Below are 23,946 nucleotides of genomic sequence, written 5' to 3' on the forward strand. Positions count from 1 at the left end.
CCGCTCGAGATCTCGCGAGGTTTTGGCGCGCTCCCCCCGAGCACGATGCCGCGCAGGAATGTGAAAGGCGCGCGCCCGCCGCCATTTTCTCTCTTTCTTGGCAGACAGCGGCAGCGGCCGGAGCGGCGCCGGGGCGGCCATGGCGGACTATTCCACGGTGCCCCCTCCTGCCGCGGGCGCGCCCGGGGGAGGTGGCGGCGGGGCTGGAGGAGTGAACGATGCCTTTAAAGACGCGCTGCAGAGAGCTAGGCAGGTGTGTGTCTGTGTGTGTGTGCGTGCCTCTATCGAATCAATGGGGTCCTGGGGCCTGGAGGCCGTGGTCTCGGAGCCACGGGAACAGTGAGGGCGCTGCGCACTCGGCAGTGGGGAGTGGGGGGCCCTCCGCCAGTGTGCGTGTATTGTGGGGAGCTTTGTCCCGTCCCCACGCCCCCTTTGCGCCACCTGCCCGCCCTGGGCCGCGAGGTATTTGTGGCCAAGCTCCGCCATCGGCCGCGAACGGGATCGGCCCGAGGGGATTCGACGGTGAGAGGAGTGACACCGCGGGGTCTTTCCCGCACGGCGGAGAGGCGAAATCTCGGCGGGCGAGTAGCGGCGCGTTATCGGGCCCGGCCCGGCGAAGGGACAGCAGGGCGGCGGCTCCGCGGCGCGGGCCGTGTTGTGGCGCCTGCGGCGCCCGCAGCCTGCTCGGACCGGTTGGGCAGCGCCGCGGCCTGTGGAGCGAGGGCGGCCCTTGCGGAAGCTCTTTATCCCGCAGTTTTATTTGTAGCTGCTGCACCACGGGCGATGTTTTCATCGTTTCTCAGGCGAAACGTTCGCCTTGTCTGTTAATAAGCGGTCGCGGTTTTGGCAGTATTTGAAGGCCCAGTATAGGCGGGTGTTGAAATTGACCGCTGAGGCCCTTCTGTGAGATACTACATTGTTTCGCGAAGAGCGCGTAGAGAAAGAAAATTCCTGTTTAGGAAAAAGGTTTTGGTGTTTAAAGGCCAAGTTCTTGTTGGGTTTTTTTTTCAGTAGGCGAGGAATATTTAGGAGGCTCTGCTGTTGAAGGATTAGCACAAGTCTCTAAAACATTGAAGAAAACCTTTGAGTAAAACGGATTTTGTCCTTTTATTTAATTATTTGGGATCGTTTTAATGCGTATTGTTTAAATCCCTGATATCTTTTAGATGTGGAATAAACATGGGCAGAATTGATTATTCTTTTTCTTGGCTCATAAATGCCTTTTGTTTAGATTGCAGCGAAAATTGGAGGAGATGCTGGCACAGCAATGAATTCAAACGACTACGGTTATGGAGGGCAGAAAAGACCTCTTGAGGATGGAGGTACGCACTCGTTCCTGCTGCATTTATTTTTGTGGAGTATGGCCACTGCGCCAGAAAGGTTGCAGGTGGTGTTTTTTGTTTGTGGATTCATTTTTTTTTCTCATAGCAGAGCGCTAAAACATTTTGTTCCCCTCATAGATCACGACATATTTTTTCATTTTCAGTTTAGTGGGAAAGTTTTAAACTGTTGTGCTCTAACCTGAGGTGAATGTAAGCCTATTTTTAAGTATTTTAAATGTGGTTTTAAGAGCTGCAAATAGAAAAATGCATGCTGGGGAAAATGATAGAAATATTCAGGTTGCAAAATGCTTATGCAGGTGTCATTTAAGTATTTTGTGGTTTCGTGGGATTGGTTACAACTCGTACATTACAATTAGAGCAGGAAGTGCTCCTGAAGCTGGATTGTTTCGGTAACTTTATTACTGCACTGTTTCTAATAAAAGTATTAATGTGTTTCATTGTAAAAGCATAGGACTTTTAAAAAAAAAAACACAGGAAAGTAAATTTTCTACATTGAGGACACCTTTTTGTCGTCTCATAGTTCAGCCTACAGCATGTGTGAACCCTGATAAGATCATACTTAAGTCTTTTGACTTGTTGCAGCTTTTTGGATTTGCCTTACACTGCAGTAAAGCTTTCTCTTGAAATGTGTGTGTGTTGTCTTCTTTCTCTTATGCAGTACCCGCATTGAACTTAACAGGGTTTGATATGGTTAATATACACACAAAACCCTAGCTAAATTACAGGAAGAAATCTTTGAGCTTGCTGAAATGTTGTCATAGGTCTCACAAAAGAGAAATGTCTTTTTTTTCCTTTAAGAGGATTGAAACTCAGTCTACAAGATGTAACTAAGGCCTTATAGCAGGAATTCTTGTGTCCTACAATAAAGGGTTTTTTTCTATTTAAGGTGAGGTTTTTAATATACAAAAATGAGCTAATGATGCTTCAGATGATATATGTAATGTATTCTTTTTATTTTATGTGTAGATGGCTCTTGGACAAGTCCGAGCAGTACAACACACTGGGAGGGAATGCCCTCTCCTTTTAAAGGCAGGAATTTTTATTTATTACCTGTGTTTAGTATGTAAACATGACATAAACTAGTGGATCTTTCTGGATTGACACAAATATTTCTTGGAATATGTGACTGAGTTTTTGCTGCACATAAATTATGGTGGTTCATATAGCTTTTATTTTGGGGTGGGAAGGAAGCATCTGAAGTATTACTTTTTCAGATATAGGTTCATGATGCCTTTTATTTCTACTGTACAGAAAGGATTTGGACAGAAGTGATGTAGTTGCTTTGAATCTGCTCTTTTTTTTTTTAAGCTTTATCTTATGAAATGCTTGATATTTGGATAGGGATTTCATATCAACATTCAGATTGAGATTGCATTACCATATGATACTGTTGTATTTTCAGATGTTTGGTCTAGTTCGTGGTCATTGTCAGAATTAATTTTTTTAATTATTGTTGATTTTTGTATGGATTTGATTTTTTTTTCTTTTTTACTATAGAAGCATCATTAGCTTGAGCAGCCAACAAAGCTCAACTTTGTTCCTTGTCTTAGTTGAGTTTCAGTGACTGGGTATCTGTGAGCTATCTACATACAGTGCGTTCTGAAAGCTGCCTTTTGTTAAACTGAATAGATACATGGAAAAACCTAACATCTTTTCAGCTATACTAACCAAGTGCTGAGTGTTCGTGAGATTCTTTCTTTTATTCAGATGATCAACTCCCTGAAATTGGAGGAGAAAAAAGAAAGAAAGGAAAAAAAAAGGGGGCTAAAATACACTGGAAATTTACAATTCACACTAAAAAGGTTTAAACACTTCCTGAATTTCTTGGCAAAAAAAATTTAAAAAATCTTAATTTTGCAGATCAACCAGATGCTAAGAAAGTTGCTCCCCAGAATGACTGTAAGTAATTTTTATTTTGTTGCCAAAAAAACCTAAACAAGTGTAACATTGTCAGAACAACACTTTGAAAGTGTTCTGGTAGGTGACACTTGAATAAGTAAGATACAAAAAATGGCTGGGGGTTCATGTCTTAATTTATTGAAGCAGTGGGAGTCTGCTTGGTAAAACTGACAGTGGTGGTAGCAACAGTTCAGAGTCTTTATTGTTTTTAAACCTTTTGATAACACTTCTTAAAAGTGAGCTTGGACAAAAATTTGATACAGTTGAGTTTTGTTATCAAAGGAGAAGCTTAGTTGTAAACTATACTACTTGTTTGAATTTAATTTTAACAATGTTTGTTTATAGCTTTTGGAAATCAGCTACCACCGATGCATCAGCAGCAAAGGTAAGAGTTACACTAAGTCTTACATAGAATTTTTATTGGAATAGTTTCAAGCAGATTTTCTGGAAAAGTGGTATCAACACATGATGCATTTATTCTGTCTTAGTGTGATCTGTTGAAATTTAGCCTTTATCAAGTCCAAAGTTATACACTTATCATCTACCTACATTGCTCTCTCTTTCTTTCTCCATAGTCTGGGCTGTGGATAGAGCTTAATAAAAAGAAAACATGTTGTCTGGTTTTTACTACTTCAGCAGGTAGCATTGCTAGAAACTGGAACCAAATACGAAGAAAAAAGGGGTGATGCCATCTTGTAAACAGAATGCAAAGTTGAATGACCTAAAAACAAAATAATTCCGAGTATTACTCAACTACATTTATTACAGCTTCGTTGTTCTCTTCACTCATTTCTTGCCTAAACAAACAGATCCAACTATTACTCTTATTCTTTGGACAGTTCTGACATACCAAAATTTCCAGCATGCTTTGACAGATATACAGATGAAACTCAAAATGCTATAGCAGCCTTTTCTGTACTGCACATCTGTTAATAAAGAGGATGAAGGAAAACTTTCAACTGATTTGTATGACACTTGAACCTTTTGTGTTGTTTCTGTGTGTTGTCAGCTTATGTATAACACTGCTTGCATAATGACTTTTAAACTTAATGGGAAGCAAGTAAGCCAGGGTGATTGTGGGGCAGTAGCTTGCTTTAGTTTAATGGGAGGATATATGTTTTGGTCTCTGGATGGTCATGGTTTTTTTTTTAACATTGGCTGTAGGTCTGTGATGACAGAGGAGTACAAAGTTCCAGATGGGATGGTTGGATTCAGTAAGTAGAATGAGTGTGCTCTTGTAGTGTAGTGGGGGATGTTAGCAGATGCTGTTAATACAAATAATCTTTCTGTATTTTTTTCCTCCAAGTAATTGGCAGAGGTGGAGAACAGATCTCACGCATACAGCAGGAGTCTGGCTGTAAAATACAGATTGCACCTGGTAACTATTTGTGGGGGGATTCAACTTGTCTGTTGCGGGGAATTGGGGGTGGTTGGTAGGAAGTCTAGAAGATTATTGGTTGCTTCTCATTGCCTGAGCCTTCATTTAAGATATAGGTTCATTTTTTTGTGCTAATTACGACTATGATGGGCTAAAGCAATGCAATTATTATACTGATTATTCTGTTTCATTGGATATGAAAATCCCATAATTTGTGTATTATGATCAATTTCATAATATTTTTGTGATTTAACACTACTGATAAGTTGTTTTTATTTTATGACTGTAGACAGTGGAGGCCTGCCAGAAAGATCATGTATGCTAACTGGAACACCAGAATCTGTTCAGTAAGTTTGTTTTAACTGATGTCAGGACTGTAATCGTGATTTTACTCTGATGGCAGCTGACCTGACACATGTGAATATATACTTGCTTTTTGTTGCGCTAGTGGTTACAGATACAAATGTCTTTATTTTGCATGCTGAATCAAGCAGCAGCTTCAGTTCTTAGTTAAGCTTTGAGTTTAACTATATTCAGGGACATTGAGGAGGTAACTTCATTAAATATGTTTGGTAAAGGACCACCATTTGTATTCCAGTATTGGGGTGTTTTTATTATTTTGCAGTTAGTTTCTCAAGTTACTTTTGCAGATTGATTGAGATTGCTTCATATTTCATAGTGATAGCAAGCATAATTCTTTTTCAGAAACCTTTCAAATTAAAAGGATTTCCAAGCAGCATAGTTGTGGGCAAGTGATACTTGTGGGAATAAGTATTTATAAATATGTATTTTCTTTCACAGGTCAGCAAAAAGATTACTTGATCAGATAGTTGAAAAGGGAAGACCTGCACCTGGATTTCATCATGGTGATGGACCTGGAAATGCAGTCCAAGAAATTATGATTCCAGCAAGTAAAGCAGGATTAGTTATTGGGAAAGGTGGAGAGACAATTAAACAATTACAGGTATATATGTATCTTGTTTTAAATATGATAGTACTGAATCTGGATTTGAGTGAGTATTGACCTCCCTTTTGTCAAATAGGAGCGGGCAGGTGTCAAAATGGTCATGATTCAAGATGGTCCGCAGAACACTGGTGCAGACAAGCCCCTTAGGATAACTGGAGACCCTTATAAAGTTCAGGTAAGGAGTGCATCACAATTCAGAGCATTTTCAAATCTGTTCTGATGTTGCAGTACCTAAACAAACTTTTGTTCTTTTTTTAGCAAGCCAAGGAAATGGTGCTGGAGTTAATTCGTGATCAAGGTGGCTTTAGAGAGGTGCGCAACGAATATGGGTCAAGAATAGGAGGAAATGAAGGGATAGACGTAAGCATGGTTGAAAAACTTGTTTACTGTATTTTGAGATGTTAATAAAATGTTAAGTTGGGTAATACCACTGACAGCTTTTAATCAGATTACAAAAGTGATTGTGGCATGTAAGTATTATTTGATCATTGCTGAATTTATGACACTAAATGATGGACAGCATTCACTTTACATTGCCCACAGTTACAAACAATTTCAAGTAGCTGGAGGTTTTTATCAAATAAGTAAATTTTATGGCCAAGTATATAATGTTGCAACATGATTGAAATTGGAGTTCAACGTTTACAGAACTTAAGTCCAGCTGTTACTGCAAGTCATAAGCTAGTAACTGTTCTGATCATTAGGGGAGAGGCTTAAAGGCTTCATCTGCTAGAATCTGCATCTATGACACTCTCTAAAATTTTTTTTTTTTTTAATTTTTTTTTTATTCTAAGAAACATAAAATTCACTGTAATTACAACCACTATGAGAACTAAAGCATAGAATTGCTTTCTTTTCAGTGGTTTAGTCCAGTATGTGCATGGCTTGTGACTTGATACTAAAAAATTCGTCCTTGAAAAGGTCTGAAGTGGTATTGGTCTTGCCCTAGTTTACAATTCTAATTGTAACCCTTTCATTGTGTAGATTTTTTAAGAATATCTGTGTCATCGACAATTTGTTTGGTTTTGGGGTTTTTTTTCAGGTTCCAATACCACGATTTGCTGTAGGTATTGTTATTGGAAGAAATGGAGAGATGATTAAAAAGATCCAGAATGATGCTGGTGTTAGGATCCAATTTAAGCCAGGTTTGTAACACGTTCATAAGTTTCTGTGACTTAAATGTAAATCTACTGAATTGCATATACTGGAATAATTCGTTTTTATTCCAGATGATGGAACAACTCCAGATAGAATAGCCCAGATCACAGGGCCTCCTGACAGATGTCAGCATGCTGCAGAAATTATTACAGATCTCCTTCGCAGTGTTCAGGTTGGGTAACGTTGTTCAGTGTTAAAAATATCCTGCCCGAAAAGGTCCAAAGTTTTCAAAAAGTGTGTGTGTAACTAAAGAAAATAATTGTGCCACTTGAATCTACTTCCAGGTTTGGTCTGGAATATGAATGTTTACTTTTACAGTTACAGTTTTGCAAGTGACCATACTGATTCAAAGTCATGGCATTTCTTGATGTGGCTGGTTTTAGAGCTGCTGCTTCTGTTTTGTGTTAATAACTGATAATGCTCTTACTTTTGGTTGTAAATCAGTCTTTAAAAGCTTATTGTTAGATGAGCCCCACTACTGCATTTATAGAGGGCAGACAGAAATCACATCTTTGTATGTGTGAAATTTTCTTCTTGCTTCTATATACTTTTCTGTTGATCTTTTCTATGCAGAATTATACAGAACATTTCTTAGATTTATTTAGGTCTTCCATAAAAGGCACTTCTTTAACTAGCAAAATTGTCTGGGTAGTGAATCAGTTTTTTCTTAACAATGATATCATATAACCTGTTTGCATTGTTTGTTTGTGGTAGTTTTATAGAAAATGCTTATTTGTTGTTGCTTCTTTGTAGGCTGGTAACCCTGGTGGACCAGGACCTGGTGGTCGAGGAAGGGGTAGAGGCCAAGGCAACTGGAATATGGGGCCTCCTGGTGGATTACAGGAGTTCAATTTTATTGTCCCTACTGGCAAAACTGGATTAATCATTGGAAAAGGCAATATAGCTTATATATGTATATCTGTATGTTACTTCAAAAACAGTTCAGCTTTTCTGTTAGGACAAATGCCGTGCTACAGAGATATGTGTTGAGCGTGATGTTAATAATGCTGAGGTTGTATGTTCAGTCTCTATATGGGCCTTTCACTTAAGAGTTTGGCTCCATGATCCTTGTGGTCCCTTCCAACTCAGAATATATTTGTGCTTCTGTGATGTTTTAAAAATTTTTATTGCCTAATTTACCCTGTTTTGAAGACTTTGTATCTACTAATGGTACATATTACTTCTCTGGATCTTGTGAGAGTAGGAGCCAGTTCAGGGAATTTAGCTTTCTGGCTTTGGTGCGCTGCAAGAAATTGTGGACTTAACTATCTTGTCAGCCTCTGTGGGGCTTTTTTGTCATTTGGGCTTTCTTGCCCCTATATAGGGAGGTTAAGTTCTAAGTTCCTATTTACTGATAAACATGTGTGTCTGTTGTTATTAATGTCTACTATTAAATGTTAATGTAAATGAAAAATGCAGATAAGATTGTAGGAATTCTTTGCTGCTGTTTGAGTAACATTTTTGTTATCTTTAAAAAAATCTATTTTACTAGTTTATTGCCATTAAACCTCAATACTACACTGAAGATACTTTATTTGAGTTGTTAGAATGTTCTTGAAAGGCTCATAAGAATAGGTGCCTTTTTATGTCTTTTTGGCTTCCATGCAGTTGACTTTCTCTGATGTGAATCAGTATTTTTTGCTATGATCCATGTCATAAAAACTCTGTATTGCATTGTAGGTGGTGAAACTATTAAAAGTATAAGCCAACAGTCTGGTGCTAGAATAGAACTTCAGAGAAATCCTCCACCTAATGCGGATCCAAACATGAAGATGTTTACTATCCGTGGAACACCCCAGCAGATAGATTATGCACGACAACTTATAGAAGAAAAGATTGGAGTGAGTGGATAACTGCTTTTTTGTTTACTCTTAGAACTAAACAGACCTGAAAGCAATTCTCCTTTGTGAAGATTGCTCTTTCCTTTCACTTCCCAGATTAATTTAATCAGATAATAAATTGGTAGTAATAGTAATCTGGATTTAAAGTAATACAACAAAATCTTGAAGTGGAAACAATATCTTCAACATCATATGGTGTGTTCATGAGAATGCCAATTTTGTGTATATGAAAAACTTTATAAGTTCAAAGATGTCAATGACACTAAATTGTGGGTTTTGTTTTTCAGTCTCAGTATGTTTGGGTAAAGTTCTAATCCAGGTTACACCTTCAATTTCCCTGCGCTTTTGTGTTGGCGTGTGTGTGCATGTAATCAAATTTACTAGAGGCCTTTTCTGCCTGATCTTACAAGCAGGCTTAGTCAGATTTAGATGTATTGATTTATTTTAAAACTGATGATCTTGTTAGAGTGTGGGGACTTCAGTGCAGCTTGTGGAAAAATCAGTGGGTTTTTTGTAAAATCTTTATCTTCCTCACGAAGGAACTGAAACAAATGTAGGTTTTAGTTGCTGTTAGAGCTGCAGCTGCCTTTAATTAGCTCTAAGCCTAATCAAACTTTAAATAGCCTGTTTTCTGCAGCAAACTGTCTTTAAAGCCAGTCAAACCTTTTAGATGTTCTTTGAATGTTCAGATAAATGCTTTTAAAATGCTGAAAAGTGGAGAACTTCAGGGTATATTTTCTTCTCAATGCTACCCTTGTTACAGGGTCCAGTGAATCCATTGGGTCCACCTGTTCCCCATGGTCCTCATGGTGTTGTTCCTGGCCCCCATGGACCTCCTGGGCCACCGGGTCCTGGTGCTCCCATGGGACCATATAATCCAGCTCCTTATAACCCAGGCCCACCTGGTCCTGCACCTCAGTAAGTATTGCTTCAGCTGACTTCTGTATGGGGTGACCTTGGGACTGCCTTTCACTCTGTGTGTATGATCTGATCTTTTATAGTGGTCCTCCAGCTCCATATGCTCCACAGGGATGGGGAAATGCTTATCCACACTGGCAGCCACCAAACCCACCAGACCCAGGTAAGAAATGCACAGCTGTACTGTAGAGTTGGTAGGTTTCAGGTACATCCATTCTGTCCTTACAAGTATGCATTGTACCATTCACTTGTGTTACTCTCACAAAACTGAAAAGCTCCTGTTTTTCTGGCTTTTTTCACTGATTGTCAGTTTACTTATGTTTTGCACTTTCCATGTGTGGCTTGTGAAATGTTGAATTTTAACTGTTACAGTTGGAGTATGCTTTTTTACAGATGTTACTGATACTGCATCACTATTTATGATACTTTTTGGTTCACTGATTCTGTGCAATTCCATTTTCTTAAAATTGATGTTTTTGCATAAAGTTCTTTAATAAGGATGTCTTTTCTTTCTCTAATAGTAAATCACTTTGTATTTAATTTTGAAAAGTCTTTACTGATTTGTCTTTTTGCAGTTAATGCTATGATGTTTCTAGGCTTTGTTCTATTATAATTACTTTTAAAAGTGTGATACACCAGTGTATTTCGTTGAGTCCATTTTGAGGGCTAAAATCTTGGTGAATTGCTGCTAATACAGTAAAACTAGTAAGGGTTTTGAGCTGTTCCATGTAAGGGTTTTGTATTTCTTCTGAAACCCATCATTGTAGAATCTTTGTTTTATTTGTCATTGTCTAGACAGGGAGTTCTTCCTTAATTACAGCTTTCAAAGTTGTAGTATCCTGCTTTTTGTTAAGTTTACATCCTTATTTGGACTGGAAGATATGGGGAAATGGAACATCAGCCACAGAAGGCATGGTAAGACTAGATGCTTGAGTCTGTTGTACCTCGTTTGTTTGAGGTGCAGCTTCCTCAGAACTTGAGCCAAAAGATGCCAATTTATTTTTGTTATAAATGACAGGTATTTTCTGATAGCCTCTGTTCCTGCCATAGTTTCCATTAGTGGAGAAGGGGCCTCTATGTATGTCACATTGTCTTTGCAAAGAACTGTTGCTGGTTTTAGTTCCCAAACTTCTGCACAAGGTAGCTCTGCATGTAATCATGCTGGTATAATTTAGAAATAGAATGGGTAAAAGTAACTTAGTCTCAGCATAGCAAAAGTACTTAATGCAGAACCAGTGCTAAAATGTTGCAGCCTTTTTCCCACCACCTTTTTTATTTTTATGGAGTTATTTATCTACATAAAGGCTGTGTGAGAAAAAATGAGAAAAATGAGAAAATGGAAAATACTCCCTTGATGGCATCTTGATGATTCTGTAACTGTTTTTTCGATAAACACTTTCCTTAAAAATCTAATGAAAGTTCTCATATGTGCAGTTGAGGTTGGTGTTTCTTTTGTTCAGCATTTCTTTGGATGAATTTTCTACAGTTTTCACTTAGTTACTCATTCCACTGTTAGCAAATGGTTAGTTTTTCGTTAGGTTTTAGTACTTTTTTCAGAGGTGCTTTCTTCAGAATCATGCTTGCCCTTGTCATGTGAAAGTGGAGCTAGTTACTAGTCAGATTTCTTTGGAAATTTAATGAAACCAGCTCTGTTCTTCTACTCTAGAGAAGTAGCTAAGGAGAAGGAGGGGGCGGGGGAACTGAGCAATGGCTTATTTGGTGTTTGCAGGTAACCTTAGAGTATAGGATGTGTTAGTAAAAATCCACTATTGTTAATGGAAGCAGTTTAATTTAAAACAGAAAGTATTGTGTTAATATTTTTTTCTGTATGCATTTGAAGTGGTTACATCTGACTATTGTCACAGGATTTTATTTAGCATTAATTTGTTGTTTTGGGTTTCTTGAATGCCTTTTTCAGGGGATTTCTTCCACTGCTCACTGCCTTACCTGTTCTGTGTTTAGGGAGGATTGTATTTCCATTCCTATGTATAGTTACTATAAAGTATCAATTGTTTCCATGTCCTTTTGTAAAATTCTCTCCTCACTTGGCTGCATTTCTTTGCAGATACTTTTATTCTTTAAGACTACAAATGCTGTTTGCAAATGTATGCTGGTTGTGTAAAACATATTATGTTCTCTAATAGTAGATTTTCAGGTATTGTGGATTGCCAGTCTGGTAATATAATCAGTCTGTGATTCAGCAAGAATAAGCCATTCCTAGAGGCTAAATGTGAAAAACAGAGAAATAAAACCCTAGGAAGCAGCATCATTGGCCTACCTAGATGTAGGTAAAAATAAGGAACCATGGAGATAGATGCAGAAGATGCAGCTGTTTCTATTATTTTTAATACTAAAAAGCTGTAAGTAAACAGTGATGCTTAATAGCCGTGTATGGGGATTCAGGTTCTTAAAATGCTGTATGTTTCTCTATTTTACTGTTACCTTAAAGTTTAACTGACAAGCATTGCAAATACCTAGTAAGTCTTGTATTCTTCTGTTTCAGAAATATGTATTTGGCATGCCTCCTCCACCGGTGCCAGTGTCATTAGCGTGAGGTTCTAACAAAAGTAAAACCACTGAAATCGTTTGGTGCTAGAATGATTCATTGCTGCTACCATTTATTAACATGACTGTTTAACTTGAAAAATCTGTGTCTGTTTATCACATATAAGATTAATAAGTGGCATTGTTAGTAAGTGGCATTGTTAGTAAAGGTTCTAAAATTTTTTTATCTCACCAGCTCTATGAAAGTACACTTTTTACAGTACATTGGTCTGAAATCTGATCAAAAGTTTATGCTAGAAAAGTACTTAAAGGATGTACATGGATATTTTGTTTAGATGGATTTTTCCTTGGAGGAAAATAAGAATGCCTAGGACAGGATTAATTGAGGACAGCATTCTGTCCGTAGTAGTACTGTTATAAATGCTTACGTTCTGTTTTCTTAGGTAAGCCAGGAACAGATCCCAATTCAGCAGCGTGGGCAGCTTATTATGCTCACTATTATCAGCAGCAAGCACAGCCACCACCTGCAGCCCCTCCTGGTGGACCAGCTACAACCCAAACTAATGGACAAGGTAGATACTGAGTGAAATGGACATATTTCTCATTGCAAGAGGTGTAAATGCCCTATAATTTTTTATTGTTGTCCTTGTATGTCAACAAATTTATTTTAAGTAGCTGCTTTTCTTGGAAATCTATTGCTTATGGCCTTCAATATTGCTTTTCTTAATTTCAGCAGTAACAAGGGTAATGTATATATCTTGGAATATACTCCAAAGAGAATTCTGTTGCAATGTGGGCTGATTTAATGACTACACAGAGCTGTCATAAATAAAAATGTAATGAGCTAAGCTGTTGATTGTCATTTGCTTAAATGGTTGCATCATTTCCAGTGGGTTTAGAACAATTACAGTTGTGGTATTTAGTTGTGTTACTTTAATTTTTGTGCCTGGCTGAGGCTTACCACTTGAATTTTGGTATTTTGTATTGCTAGTGGTATGCACTTCCTGAATCTTGAAAAAGTGTCTTTTTTACTAGTAGTTTCTAATTGTAGTAGCTTGTACCAGAAAGGTTTATAGTGTCAGATTTGAGTCATGTCATGTGGGACTGTTACTGAAAATTTCAGCTGATTATTTGGATTATGTGTGAAACAAATCCCAGTAATTTTAGTTTAACTATTTTTAATGTAATTCAGGAGATCAGCCAAATCCAGCACCAGCAGGGCAGGTTGACTATACCAAGGCCTGGGAGGAGTACTACAAAAAAATGGGTAAGCGTGCAGGGGTTTTTCTGTTGTTTTTTGCTGTTGCACATTCATAGTGGAATGTTCTAGGAGACTTGTGTATTTTGCTGGATGAGATGGGGGTTTTAGCCCAAAAAAATTGAAATTCACAGTCATGTGTCTTCTCAACCAAATACTGCTGAGAAACAGACTTTAATTTTGTGTCGTTTTTAGGCATTTCATGGTACTCCTGCTAGTAATTAGTTTTACAAAAATACTTCATGAGATGTCTTTGATCATTGGGAAACAGTATCTTTTAAATGTTTCAATCTGAGTATTTTAAAGTACATTTCTTAAGTTTTGAAGTTCCATTTTTATATACTTTATGAAGCTGTTGTTTTTCTTGTTCGGTAGTTGTTTCCCAATTTTCTTCAGATTACATATAATTTTTTTTCTTGTACTTTCCTTCCTGTGTTACAGGTTACTAAGGCATCATGATTAGTTTCCATTTATGTTGTGCCTTTTTTAAAATAGCTTTTGCTTTGCAGCACTCTAGACCTGTGTTTAAACTGCAGGTTGTATGTTGTTGGTAGCTTTTTTTTATAAAAAATAAAGGAATGTGCTGGTTAACTTGATTATTTAATTGTTTTATGTATAAGGAGAGAGTATGTGGTTTTTATGCACTGGCAGAAGGTGTCATTACCTGTTAAATCAAGGTCATGTTCTGTCCCTGGTGTCCTGACATGGATACTGTAGGTGATGGAGGGCTGAATACTGAATACCATTGGACTTAGGAATTGCCAGTGTTTTCCCAGGTATTTCTGACTAGACATACAGCAGCTTCTGGTTCGGGATGTATATTTGTTTGCATAGGAAGGTTTCTTGCCTGTTCTGCCATCTTCCAGCTGCACTCAGTTTCCCCATGGAATATTTAAAAGCATTCAGATTTAAGAACAATAACTTAATTATTATTACTTAATTAATACTTAATTCCTCTTAGCAACCTTCCACTGTATTGTTAATTATTTTCCAAGACATAACTATTCTTTATTTTGGCACAGTGTAAGTGATGAGTTCTACAGAAAACATATAATGAGTATTTAGTTCCAGAACTGTGTATCAGACTAAGAAAACTCCAAATATTTGATTTCTAAGATGATAGGCCTTCCCATTTTTCTTCCTAGTTCATTCAGCTATTTTCAATTTACCGTCTCTCTTAGTTTGGCTCACATTCTGAAATGCAAACTCGTGGGTGGCTTTCACTTTTTTTAAAATAATGTAATTTGTTGGCAGGCACTCTGCCATCTTTCTAATTTGCTGTCTTGGAAAGCAAAGTCTGGGTTGCACTTGTCTTGCACTTACTCAGATTAAATAATAGCTAGTTATAAGGTGTTGGGATAGAGTTTACAGGAGCAATTCCAAAGAGGAGTGTGAGCCAAAAAAATACATTGAGAGATAAAAATAGTTGCTCTTAAAATGCAAAATGTAAAAAATGCCAAGACAGTCAAACAAGAGGAAAAACACGAGGGCAGTTCTCACCTTAATTCCTTTTTCTAGTTCAAATTGAATTCTTTACCTGAAGGAGAGCTCTTGATGGCTGGACCTATATAACTTGACTATAAATCATGAGAACTTCTTGCTGCAGAATCTTGATGTGGTAGATAGCATTTCTCTTTAAAGCCACTTAGAGAAGAGGAATTCAGCTGGAGTTGCTGTAATGCTAAATGGTGCTGGTTTTCCCCATCTCATTAACAATGTTAAGTAGTAGAAGGCCTGATGGACAGGAAGGCTGTCCAGCAGCACATTCTTGTGTTCTCCGGGCTTTCCAGTACCATTTGTGCTTCCTGTAGTACTGTAATCTTGTGTCCCCATTAACTTGTGCCAGAGGATGGGAATTACAAGTCACTTGCTCTTTGATGAGTCAGATTTTTCACAGCACAGATTTCACCAAACATTGTTAGAGAGAGTTGAACTGAAACTCACACTCATTGAGCCCAATCAGTTCTATCTTTGCTGCTGAAGAAGAAAACTGTTTTTATAATCCCTGTGTAAAGCTGAACCAAGTTGCCTATAGTACTGCAATTGGTGTTTCGGATTTTCTCATGCATAGTCAGGTATGAGTGAACTAAAAATGCTGAAACACTGTGGAATATGCCCATCCAAACAATAATAGTGTTTTCAAAGTGGCTTCCTACTGGTGTGGTATGACTTTGTTAATCCCAGAGAATGCTTCACTGTATTTTTCACTGAACAGTGACTTGAATATTTGCCTCTTTTCTGACTCAGAAATACAGTGGCAAAGTCCATATCCTTTTTCAGACCCTCGTTTCAGGGACTTCTTAGAGTAGGAAGTACTCTAAAAAGTTTCTCATGGTTAACAGTTCCTCTAAACATGAAGTCATGATCATTAGTAAATGATCTATATGTCACAATTGGAACTTGTCAATTTATCATTTAAAGTCATTCCCCTATATTGTGGACTTGACATACAGTTAAAGGATTCCATAATAAAACAGAAGTGTTTTCAAAAGATTCCTCAGCATTGTAGTAGGAACAAGAAACAAAACAGCTCTTGCTAGAATCACCCTTGATAATGTTGAACTGCAAATTCTGCTAGTGTTTCCTTTCTCAGCACTCCTTAAAGGGGAGGTGTTCAGTGTTTCTCGTATTTCCTTTGTATGGAGTTGATCAGGATTACCCATAAGTGTTCCCATTGAATTTGGACTTTCAGTTTGGATATAACAAACGGGTGCTGCTTAGTGCAGCTTCTACACTGAAGGGAAGCTTTTACCAAACTGCTGAATTCCAAGTGTAGGTTCAGAACTTGTGCTAGTACTCATAAGTACTCATGGTACTTCGTAGGCAAATGGTGCACCTAAAATACCCATCATGTCAGAAGTCCAGTTTGACATCTTTGAGTAGATGTTAAATTTCCTTTATTTGATTTATTATTTGAATTTCAGTGCTGCCTTGACATAGTTGAATGTCCAAAGGTTCTTGGGTCATAATGCACAAAAAATCCCTTATCTTTGACATTCAGTTGTGCTGACAGTAATTTGTAAATACAGTTACTATCTCAAAGTAATGGTGAATGTGGGAAGAATATATCCTGGGATAATTTGTAACCATATTGAAGGTAGTTTTAGTTAAAATAATTGATTAGAAATGTAAACTGCAAGTGGTAGTACATTACAAGTTGAGAAATGTGATAACAGCTCTAAAGATTTGAAGACATTTAGGTTTTTCTGGAAATTCCTTTACTGTATAAATCAAAAGGTAAACTTTCAGTGGTTACGTACAGTATAAGTGGAAAAACTAAGTTGTAAAGAGAGTTGGAAAGTGGAAGGTTGTATTTTGATGGTTTTCAGGATAGTGCTTTGCCGGATACATTCTGCTCATGCTTCATGTTTTTGAGAAGATTAGAAAACTACACGTGTGTAGGAGTAGTGTGAATAGCTGAGATTCTTCATGTGAATTTTCTTTATTAAAGTATTAAAAAACCCAACCAAACAAAGCCAGCCTTCTACCTGATAACATAGAAAATATTCATTAGAATTTTTGATGCTCACATTCCTCTGTTCCCCAGAAAGTTGCTCGGTGCACTTGCATTCAAATAAAAGGTGAGGTGCTTTCAGGTAGAATTGAAAGCTTCCAGCCCTCATCATGTGGAAGCTGCCCCTTTCTGTTTGTAACAGAATAGACAGTTGGGTGCACATGGAATTGTACAGGGTGCAGAGTTGCATTTTGCCTGGGTTTATTTCCTGTAGGATGATGTGATGTGGTGGCTTGTTTTTGCTGGGTTTGGAGGTTTCTCTTCTTGTATCTTAAAAAAACTTGCAGACGTAGTGGTTTTTTGGTAGTATCCTAATTCTGTAGAACTTGTGATTTGAAAAATAACCCACTAAGAATGTAAATCAAAAGTGTCGTAGCACAGTAATGAAAGCTCTGGTTTGGAATTTCAGGAAACTTCAAATGAAGCACTCTATAAAACCCTTCTGTCTGGGTTGCCTGCAAGTGTGCATGGACAGATGTTTAGGTAGAGCATAGAGAGTGTTGCTTTGCTTAGAGTCATACATTTTGTAGTGGTAACTGCAAAAATAGCTCTCAGAAATCGTAAAGATTAGTGGTACTAGGAGCGGTGTGTTTGGTGTTTCTGAAGTTGGGGGAAAAAGGAAGTAAAAATGTCTGGCACATCTTCTGTGGGAGAACAGAACAGCTGAAAGGTTGTCTGTAGTTTTCTTTGATTGCTCTGCTTTGTTTTTTAATGTGCTGAAGAGTCCTTGTGTATCAGTTTGTCACTGTTTGGGATTTTAGTCAGTTGATTCTATTTGAAAGGAGCAGTATTTCCGAGCTGTCTGGAAGAGTGCATTTTTACATGCTCTTGTTTCTAGACACTTGGAACTTCCACAAAGCGTGGAAGCAAATTTCAGGACTATTCTGTGGTGGAGTAAATGTTCACAAAAATTATTGCACTTCTTGCAAAATGTAACCTGCAGTAACCTTGTAATTGAATGATGGATGTCAGAATTGGGGGAGTGTATGAATTAGCATCTGCTGAGCTAATGAATGCAGTCTGTAAAATAAGATAAAATTAGTCTAGGTGGATTACAAAAAGTTTTGCCTCTTGGTGTGTATTCAAATGCTACTGTTGTTTAGGTCAGCAGACTTTAAACATGATTCATTAGTATGAATCGAAAGGCAGAAACAACTGTCCTTACGGTTCCTCAATTTTGATTTACATGGGAATCATTACATTAAAATAATCAGATGAGTTTTTAGACTGTTAAAAGCAGCCACAAGTTTATTCAAAAGCCTTGGAGGAATATTGTTAGGTGATGTTCGTTAGGCGCTGAGATCTTGAAATATTCCCATTTCTATTGCAACAAAAGAGGTGTGTAATTGTAATTACTTGCAGGTCAAGCTGTTCCTGCCCCTGCTGGGGCTCCTCCGGGCGGCCAGCCAGATTACAGCGCAGCGTGGGCTGAGTACTACAGGCAGCAGGCAGCGTACTACGCTCAGACAAGTCCACAGGGAATGCCACAGCATCCTCCAGCACCACAGGTACAGTCCTAAAGTGGTTTTTGCCTGGCTTCTGTCTCAGTGGTTGTAGATATGTTTTTGCATGTCTCCTGCTTTGTTCCTTTGGGGTGTGCATCTTTTTTTCAAGCAAAATAGCTATCAGAATACTTAGTAGATGACTTTGTTTACCTGATAACTTGAGTTCTGTATCTATCCATATGTTTGGTGATTGTTTTTGTTTTTTTTTTAAAAAAAGAAGAAAAACTTTCTCCTCCCAGGGTTTTGAAAACCATGCAAGAAGCCACCACCATTTACATTAACCAATTTTTCTTTCTTAAAGGCTTCACTCCTGAGTTAGCTCGATTTAAAGGATTTTCTTTAACTTTTTGTGTATCTCTTATGTATCTCTTCTGCACAGGGCCAATAATAAGAAGTGGACAATACAGTATTTGCTTCATTGTGTGGGGGAAAAAACCTTTGTTAAATGTATGGATGCAGACGCCTTGATGAAGATCTTAATTTTGGTTAAAAAAATAGTGTTTTTGAAAATGTACAAAATATCTATCACTACTGATAGGAGGTAATATTTCTGTGTAGAAATGAAAAAATGGTTTGTTTTTAGTATTAGTGTAGATGTACACATTCCAGCAAATGTATTTGCAATTATGTGGTCAATGCTTTGTGATATAAATGTACTTTTTCAATGTATACTTTATCACTTTTAAAATGCCTGTTTTGTGCTTTACAATAAATAATATGAAACCTCCTGTGTCGGTAAGTTGGATATGTGGGTATATGCAGAATTAATCATAGGATTGATTTGCAACGCTGAATCAAGGTACCTGTACACAAAGTGAGTTGGGTTTTTTTCCCCCCCCCCATAAATCTTGTTGAGTTTAAAAACTTGTCATTAGCATGTTTTTCCCCTCTTGCAGAATAGCTGTAGATGGAGCATCTCTTTCATTCATTGTATTTTGCTGCCTAGCAACCAGTAATCTTGATACCTTGATTTTCTTTCTACTTGATTAAAACTGCATGTGTTTAAGAAGATTATCTTTTGGCATACTTCCATTGCATTAACAGTGAAATTTCTTTTTATTCATGACCACTGTTTCAGACCTGTGCAGCTGCTATAACAGATAACTTTTGTTTTTAATTGAATACTTCAAAACTGTTCATGCATAACTATTTTATGGATTTTTTCAGACTAGTTATAAAACTTAAAGTGTAATGTGCTTAAACCTTCAGTTTAAAGTAGTCCACTTCAAAATTCAGTATAGAAAAGTCAATGTGGTAATGCATAGTAGTTACAGAAATTGCATCTGTCCTTAAAACGCTGTTTTGTTTGAGTGGTGGGAGTGGTTGAGAACTTCCTGCAGAGCAGATAACTTCTCTTTTGTAAATATTCAAGTATTTGAATCAACTGATTATTTTTTTATATATACTTGAAACTTCTTATTGCTCTAATGCTCATACTAAAAAGCTGATTCTCTTGAAATCCTATGTTTGCTCTTTGCATATTTATTGGCTCTTTGCATATATTAGACTACATGCACTACAGTCTGTCTTGCCATTGTCTGTTGAAGTGCAGGTTTGATCCAGCCAGTATAGAACTAGCTCTATAGGGGTGAGGAGGACTGTGCTGTGTATCATCCTTGATTGTTCCTTCAAGGAGCATTGCACTGTAAGTACATCAGAATGACAAATTGATGAACTGCAACAGTATCTTTTTGTCAATGTTCCACATAATGCAAATGCTGTACTTGTGTGATATTATGTTGGAATACAGTGCTGGTATCTTAGGAAATCATCATTGCTTCTTAATTCAGAAACATAGGTTTGCTTATATATATACATACACATAATCTGAGTTTTGTGGGTAAGTATTCCTGAAACTTTTAGCAATAGCTAAAGAAAATCATGTTTCTGTTTATCTGAGTAAGAGTTTTTTTGTTAGAACTCCTGAGACAGCTGTCATTCAGTGTTTAAAGTATGCATATCATGACATTGAAGTCTTTGGAACCACATGTTAGACAGAGTTGTTTTTTCTCCAGATAGTTTGCGGATATGTAGTGATGTAGGTATGTTTTAAATAATTCTGTAACTGTTAATTGCTTTAATTTTTGGAACACCATGTTGTTGCTTTGAGAGTAAATTTTTTTAGGGTGGCTGCACAGAGAAGTAAAAGTTAAGGCTTGAAAACTGAAGTAGTTTTTTCAGGTAATCAGCAATGTATGTATTGTGCTGTAGAAATAGAAGGAATTATTTTTATCCCTTTCAAAATTAGGAATTATGCTGGTAGCTTGAAGAAGGCTAGGACAGTATTTGCTATCTTTAGTGTAGGGTATTAAGTTTAATAGTTCAGGTATTTTGCATGGTATTTTGTAGATAATCTTACAGAATGGTGCATTTATTATGTACTAAACTGAGCAAAATGAAATTCACTGGATTCTTTATCATTCACAAAATGGAGGCTGTTGATTTTGATTCATTTAAGGTATAAAATCTTTATTAATTGCAAACAGTGCAATTATTTATACTTCACAGTGCCTTCCCAGACCTTCCACCTTAGGTTCTGCTGCAAAAAAGCAACAGGTAAGCACAACCTAAGGAAGTATATAAATTAATATATTTCAGTACATTAATGTTGTCCCTGTGAGATCTTTGTGGTTGTGTATTGAAAAGCAATCTGCTGCTTCCCCAAATGCATTGTTACTCACGGTTCCATTTGAGTGGAAAATCTTAAGTTTTTAAACAACTGTTTATATTTCTAGGTCAATATGTATTTTTTTCTTTTTTCTTTTTTATTTTTTTTTTTTAGAAAAGATTATTAGATTGCAGTAATTGAACTTGATCAGAATAAGTAATTTTTATTATTTTACTTCAAATAGATAAATGTTGCAATTAAAGAATCAAAACCTTTAAAATACGCAGGAATTGCTTTGGTTAGAAATGTCAACAGCCTTCACAAATGTTTTTTTTTTATAATAGGGCACTATTCCCACCTAATCCATAAGACCTAAATGTAAAGAATGACTTCTTGTTGTTATCACTGAACTTGATAACATGTCTTACAGTTATAGTGTGTTAGTGGAATCTCTAGATAACTTAGTTTGCTTATTCATACTTGACATGGTAGGAAAAGAGATTTTGGAGTTTGAGATGAGTATGTTTTAACCTAAAAAGCATGAGCACCACTTAAATCTTAACAGTACAGCAAATAATGTTTTATCGCTATAGCAGTCAGTGTATCCTGTTTTCTTGATACTTTTAACTGAATTGCTGAATATTTTGATAGTATGAAATGTTAAATGTCTTACAGATGGTCTGGTACAGGTTTTTGTTCTGAGCTTTTGTTGTTGGTTTTTTTAGCTTAACATAAAGCAGCATCTCTTTGGTTTTTTTGTTCATTATTTTGTTTCTGAACTGTGCTGCTCCTCTTTCAAAAGTCCTGCTTATCTGTACATCAAAGAAAAATATTCAAAAATACTGCCTTCATTTTCACACACAGTGCTGAAGATGCTGCAAGCACCAAATCATAGCTCATAGAATCAGGTCCTGAGATAGTTACTGCCAGTAAAGAGGAATCCTTTGAGTGTATGCCATTGGTGAGCCGATGAGCATGGACCATAGAAGGGCTCCATGTAGAAGGTAAAATTGGCAAAAGATTAACAGATTTGAAATGTATCCCATACATAATTATATAGGGTATAATTTTTGTTTTGATCACTTTTCATTCTTTAAAGTATTCTTTGTTTGACCATAAATGTTCCATAATCTGTTAAGTTTTTAAACTGTGATTTAATAATATAAATCATCTATTTTACTTTATATTCTTCTAAACAGTCAAGCTAATTTTTGAACTGAATTAATAGTTGTGCTTCAGTTTCTCAAGCCACTTAGCATTTCATCTGTAGTTTAACATGTAACTTCATTTTTGACGTGAGAAGAGGGTAGGTGTGTACCATTTGGATTTTGATACTGTGGATTTAGTGTTGGGGGTGAGTCGTTTGTTCACTTCCTTTTTACATCGTACTTTTTCCTTCAGCTGTTACTCCTAAAATTTCTTGAACGGTCTTTCAAATGGTTAATTTAGCCTGTGGAAGGAGATAGAGAAGAAAAAGCCAGTGTATTTGGGGTATTGCTAGTGTGTGAAAGGGGAGATGTTCTTGTGTGTAGCATTTGAGGTGTTTTGGCTTCCAGCTTTCTCACTGCAGGGCTTACAGGCATGCTGATTTGTGCAGAGCTTAGTGTTTCTTTTTCAACTCTGTCTCCAAACTCGGAGTTCCTGGGACAACAGTAGATTGTTGGAGTTACCGCAGTAGCCAAAAAGATGACTGGACTTGCTTAAGAAATGCAGTGAACCTGTCCAAAAGGTGTCTTGAAATGTTTCCTGCTTACCCCACCCTCACCACTTAGTGTCCCACAATGAATTTAAAGAGTAAGACAGGTTTTAAAAGGAAGCATAATGTTTCTAAGTAGGAAAAGCATTTTCATATCACTTTCTGCAGCCTGTACTTTATTAGGACATGGAATAAAATATAGGTGGATATTCTTTAGTGTAGCTTAATTATAAGTCATGTTTCACTTGTCCGGGCAGACAGGATCACAGTTCACTTGCACAGCCTATCTTGAAGTATTTCATCTTTTTACTAGTGGTATTTTATTGGATGGTAGAAACTGTTTCTCCCCTGTTCTTTTCCAGAGTAATTCTTAAGTTTCCCATTGCATGCTGAAAGCTTTTCCATTTTGCTTTTTCTCTGGAAGTGGGGGGAGGGAGGACTGGGCTTTTCAGAAAGCATACGATTGACAGGAGTCCCTCTTCCCTAGTAATAGCTTATGAAACTCTTGTGTATGCACAAGTATTTCTCTTGCGTGCATGTGAAATGCCTTTTCGTCCTGAGAAAAGTGTTCTCTGCAGAAACTACCCGTGTGTAAACAGAAGATTGGCTTTAAAAGGCAACTGTGATGGGAACAGTGTCTTAGGGAGATGCAGCTTGGACTTGAGGTAAATTGAATGCTTTACAAAAATGTGGTTTTGAGCTTGCATTGACATTGTATGTAATATGGATACACATTAATTGTATAATGGTTTTTGTATGGTTTTTCTCAATAAATGTAAACTGATGAATAATAATAGCAATGTTTTTGTCTTTTTTATGCTCCTATCCCTGCCTTTGTTAGTTTGAAGTAACAGCTTCAGAGCAAAAATATTGTAGCAACCTGTACTTCTGTAGAACAGCACCCACAAACAAGGAAATAAAATGTTTATGTGGTTATTAAGGTATATACTAATTCAAAACACCATGCAGCTCATCACCATTTTTTAATAAGGCCAGAGAGTGACTTGAAGCAGGTAACTGTACAAAGAAAGCAGATTCAGCCGCAGGAAAATTCCTTTTTGAAATGACTGCATACATTTAATCTCCTGCAGTTTACCTTGCCTTTATGTCAAGGCCTGTACACAAGTACTTTAAAATGTGAATTTTTTTTTTGTAAAGTTACTCCTCCAGAGGCTTAATCTGAATAGTTCACATGGGTGTTAGCAGAGTGACATGAGTGTTGATTTCAGGTGTTAGAGAGAAATAGTACAGTAGCCCTAAGGAAACAGTGTTCAGAGATGTGGGATCTTAACTTACTGTGTTAAGATTGAGAAAATAGGCACTTAATGAAAATATTTGTCTTAAAGCTTATTTTTT

General features: G+C 37.1%; 1 protein-coding gene across 47 annotated transcripts in view; it reads left to right on the plus strand.

Moving 5' to 3' along the window:
- Positions 1–12: 12 nt before the first annotated feature.
- The window catches only part of FUBP1 (far upstream element binding protein 1), a 34,733-nt gene continuing 10,799 nt past the window's right edge, over positions 13–23,946 (plus strand). For 2 of the 47 annotated variants that reach the window (XR_015273607.1, XM_086841376.1), the window contains exons 1-19: positions 119–253; positions 1,232–1,322; positions 3,204–3,242; positions 3,588–3,627; positions 4,407–4,456; positions 4,549–4,620; positions 4,910–4,967; positions 5,422–5,584; positions 5,664–5,762; positions 5,846–5,947; positions 6,630–6,732; positions 6,817–6,917; positions 7,499–7,640; positions 8,426–8,586; positions 9,350–9,504; positions 9,588–9,667; positions 12,453–12,581; positions 13,202–13,276; positions 18,144–18,289. Coding sequence is in view for 17 of the 47 variants with exons in the window: in XM_086841376.1 (XP_086697502.1) it covers positions 140–253; positions 1,232–1,322; positions 3,204–3,242; positions 3,588–3,627; positions 4,407–4,456; positions 4,549–4,620; positions 4,910–4,967; positions 5,422–5,584; positions 5,664–5,762; positions 5,846–5,947; positions 6,630–6,732; positions 6,817–6,917; positions 7,499–7,640; positions 8,426–8,586; positions 9,350–9,504; positions 9,588–9,667; positions 12,453–12,581; positions 13,202–13,276; positions 18,144–18,289 (1,920 nt within the window). In the remaining 30 variants the exon portion in view is untranslated. Of the gene's footprint in view, positions 254–1,231; positions 1,323–2,309; positions 2,373–3,203; positions 3,243–3,587; positions 3,628–4,406; positions 4,457–4,548; positions 4,621–4,909; positions 4,968–5,421; positions 5,585–5,663; positions 5,763–5,845; positions 5,948–6,629; positions 6,733–6,816; positions 6,918–7,498; positions 7,641–8,425; positions 8,587–9,349; positions 9,505–9,587; positions 9,668–12,452; positions 12,582–13,201; positions 13,277–18,143; positions 18,290–18,665; positions 19,015–19,833; positions 20,047–20,794; positions 23,385–23,946 lie in introns of those variants that run through there. The other 45 variants (XR_015273594.1, XR_015273598.1, XR_015273615.1 and 42 more) reach the window with 45 other exon arrangements.

This window comes from Cyanistes caeruleus, chromosome 9 (genome assembly GCF_971803275.1).
Source record: "Cyanistes caeruleus chromosome 9, bCyaCae1.hap1.1, whole genome shotgun sequence".
NCBI classification, from domain to species: domain Eukaryota; kingdom Metazoa; phylum Chordata; class Aves; order Passeriformes; family Paridae; genus Cyanistes; species Cyanistes caeruleus.